Genomic DNA, 21666 nt, shown 5'->3' with positions numbered 1-21666 from the left:
CAGATCCCAGGCGAATGCTGAGTGTACATGAAGGCCAAGCTTGTGAGAAGTGTCAAGGAACTCTGCACCACGGCCTCAATGCCTGAAGACAGAGCCAAGACTTCAGCACTGGTGGATGGAACCGAGACTTTGGCGAAAATGGCTGAAGCTGAGTGGCGCTGAGGAGCCTTTTTTGCTGTCGGAACAGGGACTGGGCCAGCCGGCATGCAGTCGCTGTCTTATGAATTACTTGGGCCGGCCTCTGAAGGCACAGTGGCCCCTCACTCCACGACTGGTACTGGTGTTCAAGCATCTGCCACTTGAACTCTTTCCACCGCTGCGGAGTTGGAAAGCTAGTTATATTATTATTATTATTATTACAATAATTGTTCGTTTATAACGCGCTTAATACCAGCGAGTGGTTTCTAAGCACAGGATCGTGATTCGAACCTGTGTTGCTTCCAAGACAAACACGTTGCCCCTGAGCTATCCATCCTATCGTCCTTTCTGTTTCGATGATGTGTCTCCTGAGGAGTCTTCATTGTTGTTAACTGGGCAGGAGCGATGATGCATCTTGGAGGAGGAGGAAGAAGAAGAAGAGTGGGGGGGTCACTGCATGAGTGAGATTTCTTCCTGTGCTTGCTCTTTCACTTATCCTTCCTTAACTCATTCTACTTCTTGGAAAAGCAAGGTTCTTCAGGTTCAATCAACTTTTCTTTCTTGGATTCTCAGGGCCGGTTGGAATCTACCCCAGGAACCAGGGACTTAGAGGGAGCCTCGAGTCTGCCCTTGTGAAGGGCAGTGAACAGTTTTGCAGCCTGTTCCTTGAGGGCCATGGAGTGCATAGACAGGAGGGAGCTGCAATTGTTGGCATTATGCTTCGCCCTCAAGAACCAGAGAAAGCCCAAGACATTTGGGGTTCCGTGAATAATGCTGTTTAAAAGTAGGCTGACACATGTCTCGGGTTGCTCGTGGCCTTGTGGAGTGGGGGTGTGACATAGCATTTTGGGCTGGACTGCCCCTTTTGGGGTAGGACCAAGCCTGGTTTTCTCTTCTGTAATGGTATGGCAGGAGGAAAACTGATGGTACGGAGGATTGCCTAGGCAGTGCAAGTGGTTATGATTAATTCAAAACTTCCAGCCAGCAACATTGAGTTTTGATTTTGTCATCCGAGTGGGTAACGCATGTCCAGTCATGGGTCCCAACCCCGCTGTACCTAGAGAGGGCTGAAACATGTCTGGGGTTGCTTGTGGTCTCTTGCAGAAGGGACGTAACCTAGCAGCTCGGGCTGGCGGCCCCATTTGGGGTGGGACAAATCTTGATGTGCAGATGGTCTTTCCTCGTCTGTAATGGCAAAACAGGCAGAAAAGGGATGGCCAGAGGGTTAACCAGAGCAATACAAGTAGTTATAATTAATTCAAGACCTTCCAGACATCAGTCTTCAGATTTTCTAACCTAAAGTCAAACATTGCCACAGATCTGAAAGGTGCAGATAGCCCCGGGGACTCCATCACCTTTGAGAGCATCATCTTACTGAGCCGGCATGAGCCACAAAGTAGTAGAAGAACACTCAGTGGGAGTCTGAAACAGACATCTTACTGATGCGTCTTTGCAGGGCCTAATGTCTGATGTCTTCTGGGTACCAGCCATGCTGAGTTGGGGTTCGCAACATAGCATGCCGAGCATACGTAAAAAGGAACTGCGATCGCAGTGCTCTGCTGGCTCATATATACTACCCACCAGGGCTGGCTTTAGGACATTAGCCTCCCACCACGCCAGGTTGGGGGAGTCTTTCAAGGGCTCCTCCGAGCTGTGTGGTGGGAGTAGGCACAGCAGGCGCCCTAATGCTCTCGGGCTGGCGCCCGGCGTTCCAGCACAGGAGTGGGGCGCATTGCATTACAATAGGGTTCTGATACATTTGCATCTGCGTCTTATTGTAACGATTGCCTCCCCGCTCCAGTGTGGGAGTGGGTGGTCTTCATCACACTAGGGTGCTGATGCTTTTGCATCTGTGTCCTATTGCAACGATTATCTCCCCGCTCCGGAGTGGAGGCGGGTGGTTGTCATCACAATACGTTGCTGATGCTTTTGCATCAGCGTCCTATTGCAGCAATTACTTCTCTGCACTGGCGCGGGACCAGGTGGTTTTTATCACACTAGGGTGCTGATGCTTTTGCATCTGTGTCCTATTGCAACGATTATCTCCCCGCTCCGGCATGGGAGCGGGTGGTTTTCATCACAATACGTTGCTGATGCTTTTGCATCAGCGTCCTACTGCAGCAATTTCTTCTCCGCACCGGCGCGGGACCAGGTGGTTTTTATCACTATAGGGCGCTGATGCTTTTGCACTGGCACCTTATTGCAGTGATTAACTACTCAGTCCACCACGGGAGTGGGGAGTTAAGCAAAAATGTGCCCTCCCCGACTCCGCCACCAGCATTGACCGGGGATGGGGACGCCACATTTTTGTTTCATTGCCTGGGGTGCTGCCACCTCTCAGGCCGGCCTTGCTACCCATGAAGTCGTGTTTGGAGTCGTTGGCATCCCCCACTGGTGGAATCCGGCCCACTGAAAACCGCCCTTCAAATTCTTCCTCTCTCCACACCCTCGGAATCCCTTTTGTTAAAAACCTGCACCCGCCCTTTCCCGGCTCTCCCTACTTATGGGGGGTTTTACTCCCCAGTCCCCTTTCACCCGTCCTCCCCTCCCTGTCTGTTTAATGAATGGAGGGCTGCGCCTCACCCTGAGATTCAGACCCGATACCCTGTGAGCCGGCCCCCCCCGCCCCATCCCCCATATCTTCTAACCCCATTCCTTCGCCTCCCTCTCCACATGCAGTTAACATTCCCCCCCCCCCGGCACTTCTGCCCCCATAAGCTCCTTATCCCCTAGTATGCGCCACAGTGCTCCACTTCCTGGCTCCGCGCAGCCACCCCTGGCCATAGAACGCAGAATGCACTTTTGCAGAGCCTGTGTTTGCTGTGCGGGCCAGTGGGTGGGCCACAGGGTTGCCACCGTATCTGGTAAAGAGTAGGTACCTTCATATAACTACACTGTTTGTCTATCTGAAGAGCAGCTTTGAGTCCTCACTGACGCCATGGCCACCTCTTAATAATAGGCAGCTGTGTATTGGGAACATTGGAAGGTGCCCCACATATTGAGTTATTTGCATGTGCTTTTCGTTACTCATCCACACCTTTTTGCAGCATGTGCTGTCAGAATTCACCTTCCTAACTAGGGGCCCCGCCAGCTACGTCATGCTAATTTAGTAGCATGGGTGCAGTAGAGTACACAAGTATAGGCAAGTACCTACGCCACCAAAGTGCAATCCAAACCTGTGGGGGACAGTATTGTGAAGGTGTGCTCATTAATAAAAAATATATATATACATTTGTTAGGGTAATTGGAAGGTGGTTGCGACACATGTATAATGGACACCGCAAGGCATCCGAACAGAAATCACTGGAGTGCGTCACTGAGCATCTTTCGGTGCTACGTCAGAAGTGAACCATATTTCAGTGTGGGTAGTGTCACATACGTTGCCTGATACGATGAGCATCCGATGTTGTCCGTCAATAGGCACTGCAGAAGGTCAGGGGTCACGGCGGAAAGGAAGGGCCGTAGCCTGCTCTGGAACCAAGCCTGGGCAAACGTCGTGCTGTTTAAACTGGCCACGTTCTGTAGGTTGCTGTTCCACAACGCCGTCAGGAAGGCAGCTTTGGATGGAATCGCAGAGGTATTCGTCGCCTGCAAGAGAAGCCACACATTTACTAGCACGTTAACAATGCCTTGAATTCCCTACTGCGCAAAGCACACTCTGTTTCATGACTACATCAATATGGAGAAGGCTGCCAGAAGCATGGGATGCCTTCCTGATAAAGGCTGGTAGGAAGGAGGAGGCCCGCATCGAGAGGGCAAAGGCAGAGCACGTGGACACGAGTCCCAATACTCAGGTGCTTCGGTGTCACCAGCAACAGTTCTGGTCAACAGTCCGGGCAGCTGCCATTTTATTTCAAGGCTTTTAAGTGGGCCTGGGCTAGACGGGGCAGGACCCTGGCAGTCTCCGAAAACTCCTCATGACCTGGGGCTCCCCTCAATGCCACACTAGAAATAGTCCTTCGCCACGAAGTGAGCAAAACGTTAAGTGCATTTTCAATTGGTCCGGCATCATGTGGGAAGAACACAATTGGTTTAGGTCACCCTGTTGAGCAAGAGTCGTCGACACAGGTGCGAGGACGGGAATCACAGTCCAGATCATGGATCTGTCTGCAGCTGAACAGCAACATACATACATTGATTCCAGGTGCGGAGAACCTTTTGTTTGCGCACACCCTGCAGTGATTATTTGCGGCCTGAGCCACAGAGCAGTCGCCTCATCTTTTTGAAGAGTAAGATTGAAATCCCCACCTGTTGTCTTGTCTGTTAGTGGAAGAGGAGCACATATGTACTTGAATGCAGCAAGCAGCAGGTGGGGGTTTCATACGGTGTCACTGTCCACTCGACAGACCTTTGAGGAGCTTGCTTTGTCTATTACAGTCTGCATTTAATCTGGTTTTCAGGCTAAAAATGATTTGGCGCTTTATAAATCAATAAAAACAAATACAAATTCATCTAATTTCTTTTTTATATAGAAGTTAGAATACCGTGTTATTAGGAAGAACAGCCCAAATTACTGTTTTTTTTTTTTTAAATCAAAAACATTGGATCTTCCATGCTGAGTTAGTATTAACCCTCAAGATCCAGTGTTGTTTGTTTGCATTGCAAATAATCTGCACTGTTTGGCTTGATAACCAGATGTTCCAAATTCCATAAAAAAAAGATATAATAATAAAACATGAATAAAACACTCTTCCAAATTTGAAACCCACAAATTATTTTCTGTAATTTATTTGTTCGAATGATACTTGAATTAACGTGATGCTCTCTTCCCTCCCCCCAGGTCATATATGTTTTGGGCCAGGCAGCCCTTGTGCAAGCTGCCTGTCCCTACTTTTATTATATTTACCTCAAGCCCAGGGATCATATCCCTCCAACCATGAAATCTCATCATTGGCTCCCAGTGGCTGCAAGGATCAAAATCGAGACCCTTTGCATTGTCCACAAGGCCTTCTGGGGCCTAACACCAAAACATCTCCAGCTTCCTCTTCTGAAGCAACTTCCTACTCGAGCACTTCGCTCCTCCACCTCCAACTCCTTGAGGGTCAGTCGCTTTTCCAAGCAACGAGTTGAGGGCAGATCTCTGTCTTCGGCTGGCGCCTCCCTCTGGAACAGCCGCCCTGCCTCTCTGAAACTTGAGCAGAACCATCTCCGGTTCCGGAAGAAACTCAAGACTTTTCTCTTTGCTTCTGCCTTCTCTCTTCTGCTACCTTGCTGATCTCCTGTCTGATACTGCACTGGTCACCTGGCTACCCTCTGAACCACGGGCCCCAGGTCCCTGCCCTCCCAGCTGCACACCTGCACTGCCTGCTGCAACCCTACACTTGGGCTATATCTGCAGACCCTACAACCCCCCTACCTGCACTTATCTAACACTTGCTTTTCTGCACTTAACCCTGCACTGCCGCCTGCTGGCCGCACTTCTTGTTTTCGATGTTTGATCCTATGTCTTTCACTTGCTGCTCCTCCCCTTCCCTTGGCACTTCTCCCCTTCCCTCTCACCTGCACTTGCGCGATCTCAATGTCACTGGGCCTAGTAAGATCGCTGTCTTGTTCCCCCTTTTTCCCCTCCCCTGCCTCGTCGTGCCATTAAAAACTTGTGTATAGGCGCGCTATAAATAAAATATCATATCATAATGGTTTGGAATGGTTCTACGTTATATTAACGAAAACGAACAGTGAGTCACAAAACAACACTTTTTTTATCGAATGGTGTCATTTGTTTGGGGTGAAAATGCAGGAGGAGACCCCCGCAGGGCCCCCAAAAGCCCCTCACTTTAATTAATACCCGAACCCCACACCCCTCTATTTTTTTGATTACATTTTGACAACATTCGATTACAAAAATTCGTTTTGTGCCTTCTTGTGTTTAGACTCGTTATTTTGAAGCGATACCGTTTGGGGGAACCACACTAACCAGTCTGTACCTTTCCTTAATCCATTTTGCATATGTCACAGGGAGGTTGTAATGGCATCCATTTCCACGTTGCAGCAACTTGAATGCCACAAAAAGCAACTAAGAATCGCAATATGCCTTTGCCGTAAAACAACAGGCTTTCTGCTAGTGAACATGTTTGGTGAATTTGTCCTGCTGAGGCTCACAGGCAAATATTTGATTTTCATTTTTAACATCACTGTGTTTTGCATTGATCAAAACATGCTGATTTAGAAACACTGATCGTGTAACTTGTGCTACAGCCATCCTGTTCCTTGGAGTTTTTTGAAGTGCTATCTCTCTGGAGAAACACATTGGGTCTCATTTCGAGCATGGCGGTAGCCGTGCCTGTATGGCAGGCACGGCTACCGCCATGCTCGCTACCGGCCCGCTACCTGTGACTGGGCAATAACCGGCCAATTACGAGTTGAATGGGCCGGCAATTGCCCATTCGCGGGTGGCGGTATTGCCGGGCTCCTGATCCCCATTTTTCCCCATAGAGCAGAATGGGGGTGGGGAGCATGGTTGCACCCACACTGTTGATAACGGTGCCGGTGTAATCACAAGTCCTGCTCGCGGGTGCCGCATAGCCCGCCAGGTAAGACCTGGCAGGCTGTCAGGAACGTGCGAGCAGAACTCGTAATGCCGCGGGACGGTATGAACGTTGCCGGTGCCTTACCGGCACCATTCATACCGTCACCGCCAGGGTCCTAATGAGGCCCGTCGACTGATGATTCCGAATCCCCACTGACATAGTAGCTGCTCCCAAACATCTATTGTATTCCTTCAAAGAGTTCCAAATACAGTTTACATGCATCACATAATCCTGAGACGGCCCTCTAAATTCCTGTCTTCATATTATTGGCCTATGCTACACTGGGAAAGTGGTGTGCTGTATAGAGTGGCCTCCTTCCAAATACCACAAGGTGATGCTAGGTCTGGAAAAGATCCAGGGCTATGCTAACATCGGGGCTGTCGGGACTCGGGGCTAGCCAGCCTTTTGGTTGTAGCCCTTGAGCTTCTGTCTCGGGCTACAACCAAAAGACATCATGGGGCTATAGCCCCTTCAGCACCGCCCCCTTTGCAACGCCTCCTTGTAGAAAAGGCATGCAAGAGATTTAGGAGAACACTAGCAGCAACAATATGAGCCCCTTACAGTTGCCCTTCACAAACCTCATAGAAAACGTGGGAATCTCAAACCTTTTCAGTGAGTTTCGTCTTACACAGCGAGTGTAGGACAGGATTTGGTGCAGTTAAATCCTGGGCTGTTCTCAGAGCGGTCTTTCAGGTCTCTCAAAATCATTTGCCATCTAATCAAGAGCCTAGGATCTCAGGTTTATTTGTAGGGTTTATCCAGCTGAGCAGAGCCCTCAGGCAGATTTGTTGAGTTTGCTCAGCCAATCAGATCCCTTGAATCGCTTAATGGAAGTTCACATCTCTATAAAAGCTCCAGCTCACTTGCTCTTCTTTTGTGAGTTTCGAGGGGCTATGAAGTAAGTAGCTTAAAGGGCAGGGCCGCACTTGCCGGGAGTTTGGAGGGCATTTTGCCCATTTCAGTAGAGTTTGAGCAGGTTTGAGAAGTTTTGCAGAATTCTCATACCCCGTTTTTCTATATGTAATTTGTTGATATTTAGTGTTTTTGTTGATAATTTATGGGCCCTTATGCTTCAGTTGTTGTTCAGTGTGTTATTAGTGTGTTGTTAGTTTCCCCCGAACAAGTGTTGCCCTTTTCCTCTTGTACCACTACCATATCAATTTTGTTGCCCTAGAAAAATTTAAAAACAGCAATAAAGGATCCTGGCCCCCCCCTAATTAACATTTCTTTATCCTATCCCAGTTTCCCGCTTAGTGTTTGTTGTCTTGTCTTTTGCTTTTGTATTGCTTGGGTTGGTTTGCCAGGTAGTGTTGTTTGTCTTGGTAGTACATTAATAACTAATTGGTTTATTTCACTTGAATTGTTTAGCAGTTTTACTTTAGTTGACTTGTTCTCAGGGTTGTTCATCATGGTTCTTAGGTTACACACTTTTGGGTTCTCAGGGTGTGTTCAATTTCTCAGAGTTCACTTGTTTGTGGTTCTTTCATGGTGCACCAGCATGAATGAGAGTGGAAGATGAAGAAAGGGGGAGGAGAGGAGGAGAAGGAACTGCACTTCTCTATGTAGTAGGCAGAGGATTGCTACATGATAAATAGGGAGTTGGGGAGTGTTGTGCTGTTCATTGGTGCCAGTTCACGGGCAGCATCATCAATTCTGAATTCAGAGGCGGAGCCAGAGGAATTTGGGGAGGCCTGAAGAGAAGAAGTGGGAGAGGTGCCAGGGCCATCAGCGAAGCATCTCCACAAAGGCAGGGGAGGCAGAGATTCTTGTGGCTGCCCACCACAGAGTCAGGGTCAGTGGAGGAGCAGGAAGGCATCTCCCTCATGCAGGAGGTGGGGCATCAACAGGAAGCATCCAGGAGGAAGAATATGGGGCAGCCAATTTGGATTGGGGCCATTGAGTAAGAAGAGGCCTACACACAGCAGGCCAAGAGTGCCAAAGACAAGAGGAAGGTCTGCCAGGAGAAGCCACAGGGTGAGAGCCAGCAAGTAGAGGTGCTTCAGCAGGGGCTGAACCTACCTGAGTAGAATGAGGATGTAGTGGCATGGGACGAGTAGGCAGTGGTGGAGGAGCCTCTCCCTCTACCTGCCATTGTGGAGAGGGCAAGTCAGGCACAGGGAGTGACAAACTCTACCCAACACACACCCCACATGGTACTGTGTGTGGGTGAGAACTTGAAGGCCTTATGCACTGTAGATGACTGTGGAAAGAAGGTGAACTGGGAGCAAAAAGGCAAGGGCTGTGCTCTGGGGATGACAGTCATCAGGACCCACGTTCACCATTGGCACAAAACGGTTTACCAGGCAAATACGTCTCCAACATAAACTGAGCCCAGTGCTAATGGCTTGTCTGCCAAAAGCAACCTGTCTAGTGGTGGTAAAAAAGAAAGTGCGTCCTACTACTTCCCAGGGTCATGATGCAAAACAGTGATGACGTTGGGCATGCTGTACCAACATTCCCATACCCATAAAGCCTGCCCCATTAAAGCCAGTGGCACTGGTAATTGTGGCACTGGTAACTGTGGCCTGCGGCAGATGACTGTATCAGCACTGTCCCAGCAAGCTGCTGGGGGAGGTTCCCCACTGGCATTCCATACATTTGGACAGGACTCCCTGGACTATGTAATGAGGCATGCTGAGACCGATTGCCTTCATTGCAGGCAGTCTGTGAACTGGATTAAGCAGGAGTGATGGCAGCCATCTTGAGGAGGCACATACATTCACACTGTCCTTCCCGCCTGTCGTCACTGTGTGCAGAGATGAAAGAATGAGGCAGTCATTGGGGAGGGATGGGGCTCACAGGGAGACTCCCTGTCCCGTGAAAGTGGCAGAGGTCAGTGGGAAAGCTGGAGAACCTTTTTATAATGAGAAAACAGTCTGTGGGATAGATTTCAAAATGTAGTTGGAAGCAGCACCCTGTGGGCGGGCTGCAAAGCCTTAGTACGCGCTGTTTCCTGTGGGAGCCCCAGAGAACTTTAGTGAGTGGCTGCACACTGTATGAGTAGCTTAGAACTGTGTCTTGTGAGAGAACTCGTGACGTTTAGTAGTGACGTTTGGTAGGCAGCTCTAAATCGTGAGATAATGCAAGGATTTCAAAATACATTGGAATGTGTAAGTCCGCAAAGTATCAGGACTTTTCAGACACTGCCACAGCTATTTATTTCCCAGCCACGCATGCCACAAAAGAACCGTTTTCTATATATATGGACAAATCATTGTCATCGTCTAATCTACTGTGTTCGATACAGGTAGATGTCAATACATAATTTTGGCAATGAAGAGACAGTTAATTTTTAGTTTTGGCTATTCTGTGGCACTTAAGTACCACACATAAACCAAAACTATTGGTGGGAGAGGGGATGTGAGAGGGACACACAGCTTGGTTTATTGTTTGGTTTTTAGTCACACATTGACTACCCATGATTATAGTAATCCCTATGGCCATTCCCACCCATTACCTGCCCTTCCCTGCCCAAAGCACATTTCCCCGTTGGATCTCTTTGAGCAACCTCTTTAAGCAGTAAATTCAAACTGTGTATGTATAAGGCTTGCCAGTATTATTTCATTGATGTTTCTTGAGAGGTAAAGGCTTAAATGTAGCTGTAAATGCACTGCTCTTCTAATAACAAATGTGTTAACCATGTGTGCCTTCACCTATTTGACTTATTATCAGTATGTGTTTCCTTACATCTGTTCCTTGCAATGAAGTGCTGTTCAATTATACTGCCAGCGAAGAAAACAGTTGTGGCTTGTGTATAGGTATTAGGGATTTGCTAAGTGCTGCTATCATATGCCCAAAACTCACACCCTTTCCCAACTGTTCACATTTTATGGTCAAGTATTGCCATTATGCCAGTGCCTGACAAATGCCTAGCCCATGTCTACACTCAAGCCAACCGTATTGGCATTGTCAATGCATGTTATACGTGTCCACTGTTCATTCTGAAGCACTCTGGGGCTTCTCCTGCTGAAATGGCAGTGACTCGTCTGGTCCACTGATGCAGGCTAACACAATATAAGAAGCTGCTAAATAGGCCTGTGAGAACGCTGTCATTAAAATCTCTAATCATCCACATTTCAGGTGTTTCGACCAGTTCGAACATTGCACAAACATTTTAAAGAGTTTGACAAAAGTACATCCACGTGGTTTACAGGGAGACACGTGGCCAGAGTGCCCTTTCAGTCCCAAGCAGCTTTCAGAGAGGCAGGATGTCATTGCTGGAGAAAGGATTAGGGCATTTTAGAGAAGCAGGTGACTGAAATGGAGAGCAGTAAGAGTCGTCGAGTAGGAAGAAGGGAAGGGAGAAGTAATGAGTCTCCAGGGAATCGGAGAGTTAGATTTTGGGTAGGTTCTGCTTACACAGCACTCGAGTGGCACGTTCCATTATTTATGTGACATCTGGTGTGCGTTTTGGGAGAGTGAATCCCTGTGAGGAGTGAAGCTTGAGTGACTACGATAATACTCGCATGTGACTCTTGATTTCCTGAGGGCAGCTTGAGATGTATTTCTTTCATCGTCTAACAATTACTGATAAAGTGTGTGACCAGCAGGTGAAGGACACGTGCAAATCAGGGGATGTACATTATCTTGCCAAATTGTAAGGAAGCAAGGACATGTGGATCCATTATCTTCTGGCACAAAGCCCAGTTGCAAATTACGAGGCCTTACCCACTGTGTATCCACCTCCTACCAGACATCAATCCCCTGTGGCTTCTGCCCTGAAATCCTTGCATGCAAAGGGCTCCTGTGGTTCCTGCCCACTGTAGCCATAACCTTGTCGTATAATTCCGGTACTGCATTGAGCAAGAAATAATGGCAGCTGGGAACTTCCTAGTGGTGATTGACTTTTCCTGTAAGCTGCTGGAATCTAGACTTTTCCACAAACGAGTAGGACAAGAAGTCTCTTTACAACACTATAGCTGGGGTAGCATCAAGCAGGTGCTGTCTGTTATGTGACTTGTGATATTATTGCCTAAGCTTAACCACTGTCAGGACAACATGGAAGAACACAGCTGTATCATAAAGGTACAAGGGTGGGGCTGCCATGCACAGCTTTAGCATTTACAGGGGTAATTGTGCAGACTGGTGATGGTGTGCTGCTTGTCTGATGGCATGGGGAGGGATGTACTTCAGATCTTTCGAGCCCTTCCAAAGTCTGTGCATGGTGCCACTCCATATGGGCCTGCTTAAACGTAGTTCCCAAGTTGGTCCTCACCTTCCTCCGGCACACTACGTTCCAGCAGAGTGTATACATGGCCAGATTCAGTAGCTGTTTATTCTGCATGATGTACAGCCACACTTTTGACTACAAACAGGCTGCATCTATCTGAGTGTGATGGTACTGAAAGGGATGGCGTTGTGGGCACAATGTCATGATGTGACGTGCTTTCTGATCTGTGACAGGAAGGCTGTTTCTGGAAGAGACTGTACACAGGTGGGTGCAAGCTCCAATGGTCCCCTCCTCCTTCTGCTGGGTAGCACTGCTTGCGAGCCAAAACGCATGTTCCTGCCTGGACTCCGATGGATCGTGATCTTGGTCTTGATCACCAACCATGTCGTTGTCATCATCATCCTCATAATTACTGCGTGACTTATCAGAGGATAGGCTGGTGGAGATAGAGAGCTGGTATTTTCATTCTCCTCCCGCTGTTCACCTACCCCATGTGCTGTTCTTCCCTAATCTTCGGTAGATATCTTCTGTACCCCTTCTCATTCTGCCCTGAAATGGTGGGAGGAACTGAAACTCCTCTCTTGATTCTGATGGATGTTCATCATTGTGGCACACTATCCTTGTATTTACATGTACTGGTGAATGTACTATATAGTTATAGATGGACAGAAACCATGCAAGGCTCCAGTGGCTGATGGTGTCCCAAACAATCTCTTTCGTTCCTGCATTAAGCTATGGTCCCCTTTTTTCATGCAGATTTGTAATGCCTTTTTGGCCTCACATTGTATCCCTTCAAGCTGAAAGATTGGGACCCTTGTACCTATGTATACATTGTACCTTGCACATTGCTGGACGGAACATCAAAGATGTTCGCTGGTCTTTTATTGAAAAGGCTTGAGGATTGGGTCTCTGAGAATAATGTCCTTTCCGACACTCAGCTGGCCTCTAGGCCTGGGATGAGGATGATTAATTTGCCAATCTTTATCTGCTCCTGTCCAAATATGTTTTCCTACTGGGGACCCCTGTCTATGTGGTTTTTATGGATCCTAGTTCAGCGTTTGATTATGTAGATGAGGGGTCTCCTGTGGAATACCCTTAATGTTATGGATGTCCTGAGGCCTTTGCTGAGAGTTTTAGAGTCCTTGCATACCGACCTTACTGTCCGTGTTCATTATGGTCAAAGAAGAGAGGTGAGCAGAAGTATCAAAGTGGAAAGAGGGTTTGGCAGGGGGGTTGTGCTCGCACCACTCCTTTTTAACCTCTACATTAAAAATGTACCTTCTTTCCTAGAACTACTTTGTGCTGATGTACCACAATGTGAAGGCAGGACGTTGCCCATGTTATGCTATGCAGACGATGCAGCTCCTTTAGCAAAAAAACCCTAAGCCTCTCCAAACTCGAGAGATATGCAAATGGTGTGACTCACAGACCACTGAAGGTAAATATGAATACATGTTATGCTGTGTGTTTTTTTACCCAAAGACCTCATGACCCTCTGGTCCTACTGGATTGACAAAGACTAAATGTAGCACCGAGTTTTGAGTTTTCCAGTGATATGTCCTTTTGCATGCCCAGTGGAAGATGACCATCACAAACAGTCCCTTTATCAAACCGCCCTGCGGGGCCCTCATGCATGCCCCTTTTCATATCTTCAGTGTGCCACACAGTGATTGTAGGCACAGCCTGTGAGAACGCTCTCTTCTAACATACTGTAGGCCACCCTCACACCCAGTCATCAGGATAGACTCATTGTTCATGCAGCTCTCCAAGAGCTGTGCCACCATCAGCGGATCTGACACACCTATGGTCCACTGCGGCCTCAAGTGCTGCACCCGATGCAGGGAGCGGGGGAGTACAACACATACCAGTCACGGTACACACTGTGAGGAAGCAAAGTTCTGGTCTAACCGGAGAAGGGCCTGAACAGGGAAGTGGCCAGGTGCCTCTTTCATTTTCCACGTAATGGTGGCATTTCAGGCAGTCTGTACACAACGAAGTGTGTGGAAGTGCCTGCTTGTCATCTGCTAGCAGATGAAGCAGGTTTTTTCCTGGGTGCGGTCTCTGAGGTTTAAAGTTAGGCTGCCATCTTGACCAACTACATGAAACGCTCTCCAAGCGCTCAACTTCTGCTTCAACTTACTTCACTCCTAACAAGTATGTACCTGACACTTTGCTGTCTGGGTCAGTTTACCTGGGCTCCGGAGCTCTGATAAGCTACCACGAAGGGGCACTAGACAAATATCAAATGTTACTAGAGGCTCTCCTGTGTACACTCTAATCACAGGGTAGAAAATGCATTTGAAGACAAAGACTTATTCTTTTCTTTTTTTACCTTTTCAAAAACACAACACACAGATACACCCCTCTATGTGTAGTTTTGTATGAGTATTTTCTAGCGGTCATTCTGTGGATTGGTTGCCAATTAAAGGTGCAGCTGGGCAGGCCATTTGCCACCTTGCAGAGTTGCACTCTAGCCTTGGGCGCCTCCTTACCTGGGCATTAAAGGTGTCCAGTGCAGCCCCTAGTTGCATTCCATTGAGATTTCTGAAAAGCAGGATCAGCTGCGTGGTGTTGAAGTTGAGTGTACCGTTCATCATGTTGTTGAGCAGTACAAGGATTTTGTCACTAGTCACTGCAGCTAGATCGCTTGCCTGGAGAGAGGGAGACACAAGTTGAAACATTTGATGCTTGTGGGGAACAAATGCATGAATGCCTCTGAGTTAACACTGGGCCAAAACAGGATCCTTCACCAGGCACTGCCAAGATGATCTCTATGGAAATGTATTGGGTGTGGATTTCCATCCATCAAACAAATATATAATACAGTAAAAATACAGATATAACCATCGATAAAAACAAAGAAAATAAAATTATCCAAATTCCAAATCTCTACTATAGAACCCACACATCGAGATGAAAACATCATTCAATACCAGCATTGCAAATTTCTGCAGGAAGTTAAAGTCATTTCTTATTTTCATTCACAACTAAGCAATGCCATACAGAGTAATACAATACAAAAAGTACAAATGCTGCTAGACATGTACTGACTCTCTTTGCATTTAAATTGTTTATAAATGGATGAATACAATACCTTTAAAAAATTTGATTTAGAAAATATAATTTTTTCATACCATGTTTATTTTTTAATTATTTGATTTTCATTGTATTCTTCTTTCTTTATATAAACATTGTTATCACAAAAACAGTAATACAACAATGCAAGAATACACAATTAACAATCACTCATTAGTATTGCATGAAAAACCAGAGTAATACAGTCAGTATCAAAGTCTATCTACTCAACAATGGAGCGTCCTTTCCCATTGGAATATCTAGATTGTTGAACAATGGGATTCACCAGTGCCTCTTGGTTTTACTTAAAGTGGGCAAAACAATAAAAAAGGTGTAACATCTACGAAGAAGAAGGAAGAATTTTATTCAGAAAATCCATTAACATAATCAGTGCATTGCAGTACTAAATATGAACATTATTAAACACCTCATCTAGCCCTTGAACATCTTTTACAGGCAGCATTTACACACATGTACACACCATAATCCGTTTTGTCACGGCTTTACATAAAGTGGAAAAACAATAAGCTCCCTTTACAGCATGCAGTGATTTGTTTTGGCATAAGCCCATCCCCTAGTGACCATTTTAGGATATTTATAAATAAGTGAGCACATGTTGACCCTTGCTTCAATGGGGAGATAGTATGGGTCACATGTGAATATATAAAAGATACCACTGCCGCAGAACTGTAGTTACACTTAAAAAACCTTTCCTTCTCCAGCATCAGATCTTTCAAAAACTTGTATGGCCTTGAGTTAGTGTGTCAAGTATGTTTACCTATGACAGAGAGTTGCCAGATGTACTCTTCACTTGAATACAATGCTTATTCATCAATCTCTCATCAATAGTGCTTGCAGAAAGTGTTCAAATACTTCCTGAGTCCACATCCTGCTCTTCCAGAGAAACCTGTATACATGTGAGTGCCCTGCCTGCAAAACGAAGCTCTGTGGCCCAACAATACCCAGGCCCTGCCTGCATCCCGGCTGGAAGTCTGGAAGTGATCTGGAGCACTATCAGAGGGTCATGTGATGTACTGCCGCATTCATTGAGTTGGTGTCCAGCCAAAGCACTTACAGCTACAAGCCAAAAGCAGCAAAGGCTAACTCCCTGTTTGGGCCTGTTGGGGCCAGAGAGGGCCTAGGTCTAGAACCCCTTCTCAAGCCTGGAATTTGCCAAACTCACACTTTGCCTGCTTCCACATATAGGGATCCTTCCAACCATTGACTACGCTTTCACAGCAGAGCGTTGGTTACCTCACAGGGCCAAGGAACATTTCTGTTTTGGGCCTGGCAAATGCATCTTTGGTACTTATATCCTAATTTTAGCCCAACTCAGAACTTATAAGTGCTTCATCTCAGTTAATCCCCCTTCCTTTTCCACTTACTCACCTACCCTTTCGCTTTCTCTGGTTGCACCCTTTCTTCATTGTCTTCATTTGACTATATTTGCTTTTTCTGGCTTTAACTATGAACTTATGACTCCTTTTGAAAAAGACTATCCTACGTGCACATTTACAGCTTTCCTTCCAAACCCTGAGCCCTGGATCACCTCTGCTATTCAAACCCTCAAAACAATCATGAACTATGACCAAATCACAGACACCCCACTCCTAGGCTCCAAAAAGTCTTTTGCTGCCCTCACCTGTGCACTGGACTCGGCCTAATCCTCCTATTTCCCAAACTTAAACTCCTCCCTTTGTAATCAACCCTGCAAACTTTCATCTACCCTCCGAGCTTTACTCACACCTCCCAAGCCAATAGCCGTTGCCTCCTCCCTTTCTCTTAATGACTTTTACAGCCCTCCTCTCTATCCCAACCAACATCTCCCCTACTATCAACTATTTCTCTCCTAACTCTCCTTTCACATTAGTTTCCATCTTATGCACACCCAACCCATCAGATGATCCTATAAACAGGCTTACTCGCCAAATGGTCAAAGGCTTAGTCTCAATAACCTTCCCTTAACTATCTGACCTCTTTAAGCTCCCTTTGTCCACTGGACTCTTTGCTGCCTACTTCAATCTACAAATGTCCTTCGCCTATTAAAGAAAGTCTCTGCTGACCTAAACGTCCAGGTACCTCATTTTCAATTTATAATTGTTTTACCATCCTTCGGGCTGGTGAAGCTGACAAATAATTTGTTGTCAGTTTTATACTTGTCAGTCCTGAATCTGTAGAATTTTAGAGCCTGTTTAGGTTCCATTCTTGAAAACCTCTTTTTCCGTTTTCGAAGGATAAGGAGAGAACACAGGAAAATTGATTTTCTGCAATGTGTGAAAATCAGAAACCACCCGAGGGAGAAACAAAGCTTATTCCGGAGCATGACATTTTCCTTGGACCATTGAATACACAGTGGAGGAACTGAAGCCCCATGTAACGCTAATACTCCTTTGGCCAAAGTAAAAGCTGCATTAAATGCCACCTTGAACAAGAGCATCCTGAAGGGGCTGGATTGTAAAGGCTCAATTGGAGCCACCATAAGAGATATCATTAACAAATTAGAGTCTGAGGAAGGAAACACAGGGTTTGGGTGGGAATGCCTTTGTTAATCATTCTAAGAACTGCAAGATTGCATGTATTGAAATAAAATCCCCTTGCTTCAGTGTTCTCTTGAAAACCGAATAAGCTGCTAAATAGACTTTTTTGTACCAATGTTCATACCTGTCTTGGCCAATGATAGAAGAAACCCAAAGACCGGGCCAATTGGGCTGAACAAAAGGTCAATACCCCTATCATGGCGCCAAATTGTGAACTTGTACCAGCAACACACATAGATAGATTTGGTGGGTTGGCGCCTCACAGAGACATTCACACAAGGAACCTCCTCATAGAGACCCAGGTCCTTGTAGCTCAACCTCTCAATTGCCAGGAATTAAGGTTCAGTGTCCTGGCATTGGGATGAAGCACTATGCCTCAAGCCTGCGTTGGAGGATCTTCCCTGCAAGGAATCTTCCAATGAGTGCAAAGCAGCGTGTCCGCCATGACTGGGTGCCAGGTCCATTCTGCCCTCAGTGGCAATCAAGATTATTGTTGTTGCGCTCTGCTTCAACTTCCTCAGTACCAAAGGAATCAGCAGGAACACAAAAACCAGAGAATACAAAAACCAGGTCACACTCGCTGGTACTCTCCACTGCATCCCCAGAGTGTCCCGTCTAGGGTAACCTCCTGGAGCAAAGCTCTCACACGTATAGACAATCTACAAATTCAACTTCCACTCATGGTACACTTGTGAGGGATGTCTCAGGGGGCCAACCTGAGTGTTCAGACTGCCAGCGGGGTGTGATGCTGCCACTCCCATCTTGTTTCCGATCACCCGAAACCACACCACTACTGCCTCTATAGCTAAAGCAATCCCACTTGTTGATGTAGTGCAGGTGGAGGTGTTGGTCATGAGGACCTAGACAGTCGAGCTCTAATTGATGGTATGCACGACTGCAAAGCTAGATGAATTGCCCTGAGATCCTGCAAGTTTCACACAGATTGCACACTGAAAGATCATGTAGATGGGCTCCCGATCTCATTAGAAATGTGTCTGTGACTAATATGAAGTACATCAGAGCTGTGTGTGTGTGTGTGTGTGTGTGTGGGGTGGGGAGGGTGATGGGGGAAAGGATAAGGTAATGGTGAACTGGGACCACTGTAGCAATCACATCTGCAGCCCCGATTCCAGCAGGACTACGAAGATGTCAAATGCCATGAGCTCTAGCATCCTCAAGAAAACCCTAGCAGGAGGTCCCATGCTCAAGTGCAAGAGAGCTACCACAGTATGAATTCATGTCACTCTCTCTGTGAAAGGGAAAGCCAGGCCTCCATCCTTATTCAGGGCTGCCCTATAAACCTCAGGTATTTGGCGGTCTGAAAGGACTTCTGCAGTTTGATGGAGAAACCTACATCATTTAGCAGGTTGCGTATTGTCCGAAGGTCATCTAGAACCGACTCCTCTGACTTGGCTCAATGGAGCCATTTATTGAGGTAGAGAAAGACGTACACTCGCCTCCTGTGAATATGAGTCGTAACCAGCTGCATGGCCTTTGTTAATACTCTTGGGGCTCAAGTAAGACCCAGTAGGAGCAGTGCAAACCTATGAGTACTTCACACTACAAAACAAAGGTAATTCAGATGTTTAGGTTGGATAGGGACATACAAGTAGTGTCCTGAGGATATGAAGACATGAGTCTACCTTGAAGCTCCAAAGCCTGGTTAAAAATCTGCATTAAGGTTCTCATCTTCTATCTGCTCTTTGGGAGGAGTTTTTTGAGAAGCCTCAGGTCAAGGATGGGTCTCAAGTCCCCTTCTTTCTTGAGATCCAGAAACTAACAAGTATAGCAATCGTCCCTAATCTCCATCAATGAAACAAACTTAGTGACTCCCCTGAGCAGAAGCAGAGCAATCGCTTAAGGAGATGCAGTTATGGAGGAGGCAAAGGCATGTTGGTGGGTGTGGAGGTGGCGTTGGTTTTGAAGAAATAACAAGCAATAAGCTATGACCTGAAGGACCCAATGGTCTGATAATATTTGCTACAAGTGTCTGCAAAGAGTCAGATCCTGCACCCCACAAGGGAACTCATGCTCTAAAGGCGAGGAAAGCATTGAAGCAGTTTTTTCACTGTGGCAAAAGAGGTAAAGATAGAGGAAGCCTTGGGCTTTCCTGAGCCTCTGCCGATGGAGATTCAGCATGTCCTACTTTGTTGGTCTTGCTGTCCTTTCTGAGGATGATTTGAACTGCACATGTTTGGCAGACAAGAGTATGGTTGGTAACGCTTTTGCTGGATGCAAACAAAACAGAAGGAGCTGGTAGCCCCTCAGATTGTGGTGTCTGCCTAGAGGTTTTACATTTTTCAAGGGATTCATCTGCTTCAGTGGCAAAAAATCGAGACCTTCAAAAGGCATGTCCAAATGCTTTCCCTGGGCATCCTGCACGAAGCTGGCCATTTGCATCCAGTACTGCCTTCCAAGTATGCCGCCCCCCCGGCCATGAATCAGCCAACACAGTCAGGTGTGCTGACATCTCTTTGGAGGATGATCTTGACAGTCTCTTTCCCATCTTATACCATATGATTAAATGAACTTTGGAGGTCGGCGGCAAATGCTGGCCTGCCACTTCTGCTGTCTCCCAGTGATCATGAGGGCACTGTGCTACTGTGCAGGACACGTTCAGCGTCCGCAAGACCAGATTACTTGCAGTTAACAACCTCCCTCCCCCCAATGCATCTAGCCTCTTAGATTCTTTTTTTGGCTTTTGGCGTGGTTGTTGGGAAAGCTGTAGGCCTTGAATGAGCCACCTGCTTCAAATACCAGGCTCTCTGGTGTAGGATGAGCAGTACGAATTAGGGGTCTAAAGGGCCTGCAATGTGCATCTGTACCAGATCCTTACGCACAGATGGCACAGATGCTGGCATGCACCTTGTTGTCTTGAACCTTTCTGTCAGGGCCTGCATGAAGGGTAGAAAGGGAAGCTTATTCCCCTTAGGCTAGACAGCACCTCTGAAATTGTAAGATGTCACCTCTTCTTTTGAAGTACCGAGGAGTAGGGTGTTTACAATCCTGGGGATTACTGCTCTAGCTGACACAGATAAAGTCCCTGTCTCTGAGTATGGAGCAATATCTAGACAATTCGCCTCGTGAAGGTCATGAGTGATTTGCAGTAGTGCCTGATTCTATAGGCCCTCTGTCACAAAATCTTCAGGGAGTGCGCACCCTTTGATAGTTGCACCTGTCTGGAAAACATAAGAAAGGTCCTCCTCATCTTCAGCCGCCTAACCCTCCAAAGTTGTCTTTGAATTTCCCAAAAAGTAGGATTGTCAAGGCACTTGTAGTAGACCTCCTCCTTGAAGATCGGCAGAGCTGACAGCACGAGCACCAAAGGCACCAGTGCAGCGTCAACTTTAAATGCGCAGATGGCATAGACCCCAAGGAGGATGGAACTGTATGCTGCGGCGCTGCCACTAAAGGCACAGATGGTGCTGGCTCCCTGTACCAGGAACCAACCCCATGAAGATGTTGTGCTTCCTATAGCTCGAGTACATCATTGAAGGGAGCAGCTTGGATTTCTAGAGAAGTAACCAAGGAGAGGGCCTGTTCAGAGATCTTTTGCTTCACTAATCTATCTTGCTATCATTCTTTTGGGGTACAAGAGGACGTGGGAGAGGAAGGTCTAGGCTCAGTTGGAATAAGTTGCGGTGCAGTGTCTTTCAAATTTGATCATCGCCTTCACTTTGTGGATGAAGGAATGTGGGGTCCTGGAAGAAGTGGACTCACCTTTAGAATGATGATGCTGTTTCTTTTTCTTTTTTTCCTTGACTCAGTCTTCTGGTAGGGAAGAGTGCTCCCGAATTGGCGTTTTGTGTTGACATAGAGAGAGTGAGCCCTTTAAAGCCGACTTCTCTGGGAAACTATTTTACGAGCTGCTGAAAGCAGCTTTGCAGCCTACTGCCTGATTGCCTTTGGGTGCATAGAACGGCATGACCCACATTCCTCCGGTGTCATGTTCCCTACCAAGACACCAGGTGCGAAAAAGTCCCTGCGCGTGTCCGCAGAAAAACAGGAACTGAGGAAGATAGAATCGGTGGTTCCAGGTTTATATACTGATGACATCAATTCCCACACAAAAGGGATTCAAGAAGCCGTGAAGGATCCAGCCTCAGAGCTGTAAAGCACCAAAAAGGTGTCTGTGGCTGGAAGGTAACCATTAGAAAAATAAGATTAGCTGTAGGCAAAGGACATTTCTTTTCACCAACGAATGCCCGTTGATGCTGCA

At 46.8% G+C, this 21666-nt stretch overlaps 1 protein-coding gene across 4 annotated transcripts in view; it reads right to left on the bottom strand.

The window, feature by feature from the left end:
• Positions 1–21666, bottom strand: part of LOC138569359 (uncharacterized) — a 1262132-nt gene that overhangs the window by 851602 nt on the left and 388864 nt on the right. For all 4 annotated transcript variants that reach the window (XM_069647272.1, XM_069647275.1, XM_069647274.1 and 1 more), the window contains 2 exons: positions 14328–14486; positions 3518–3726 (listed from right to left, as the gene is read on the bottom strand). In XM_069647272.1, the coding sequence (XP_069503373.1) occupies positions 3518–3726; positions 14328–14486 (368 nt within the window). The remainder of the gene's footprint in view (positions 1–3517; positions 3727–14327; positions 14487–21666) is intronic.

Source organism: Ambystoma mexicanum, chromosome 2q, assembly GCF_040938575.1.
Source record: "Ambystoma mexicanum isolate Mex_15411 chromosome 2q, UKY_AmexF1_1, whole genome shotgun sequence".
Classification (NCBI taxonomy): Eukaryota; Metazoa; Chordata; class Amphibia; order Caudata; family Ambystomatidae; genus Ambystoma; species Ambystoma mexicanum.
This window is presented reverse-complemented; position numbering and strand designations above follow the sequence as displayed.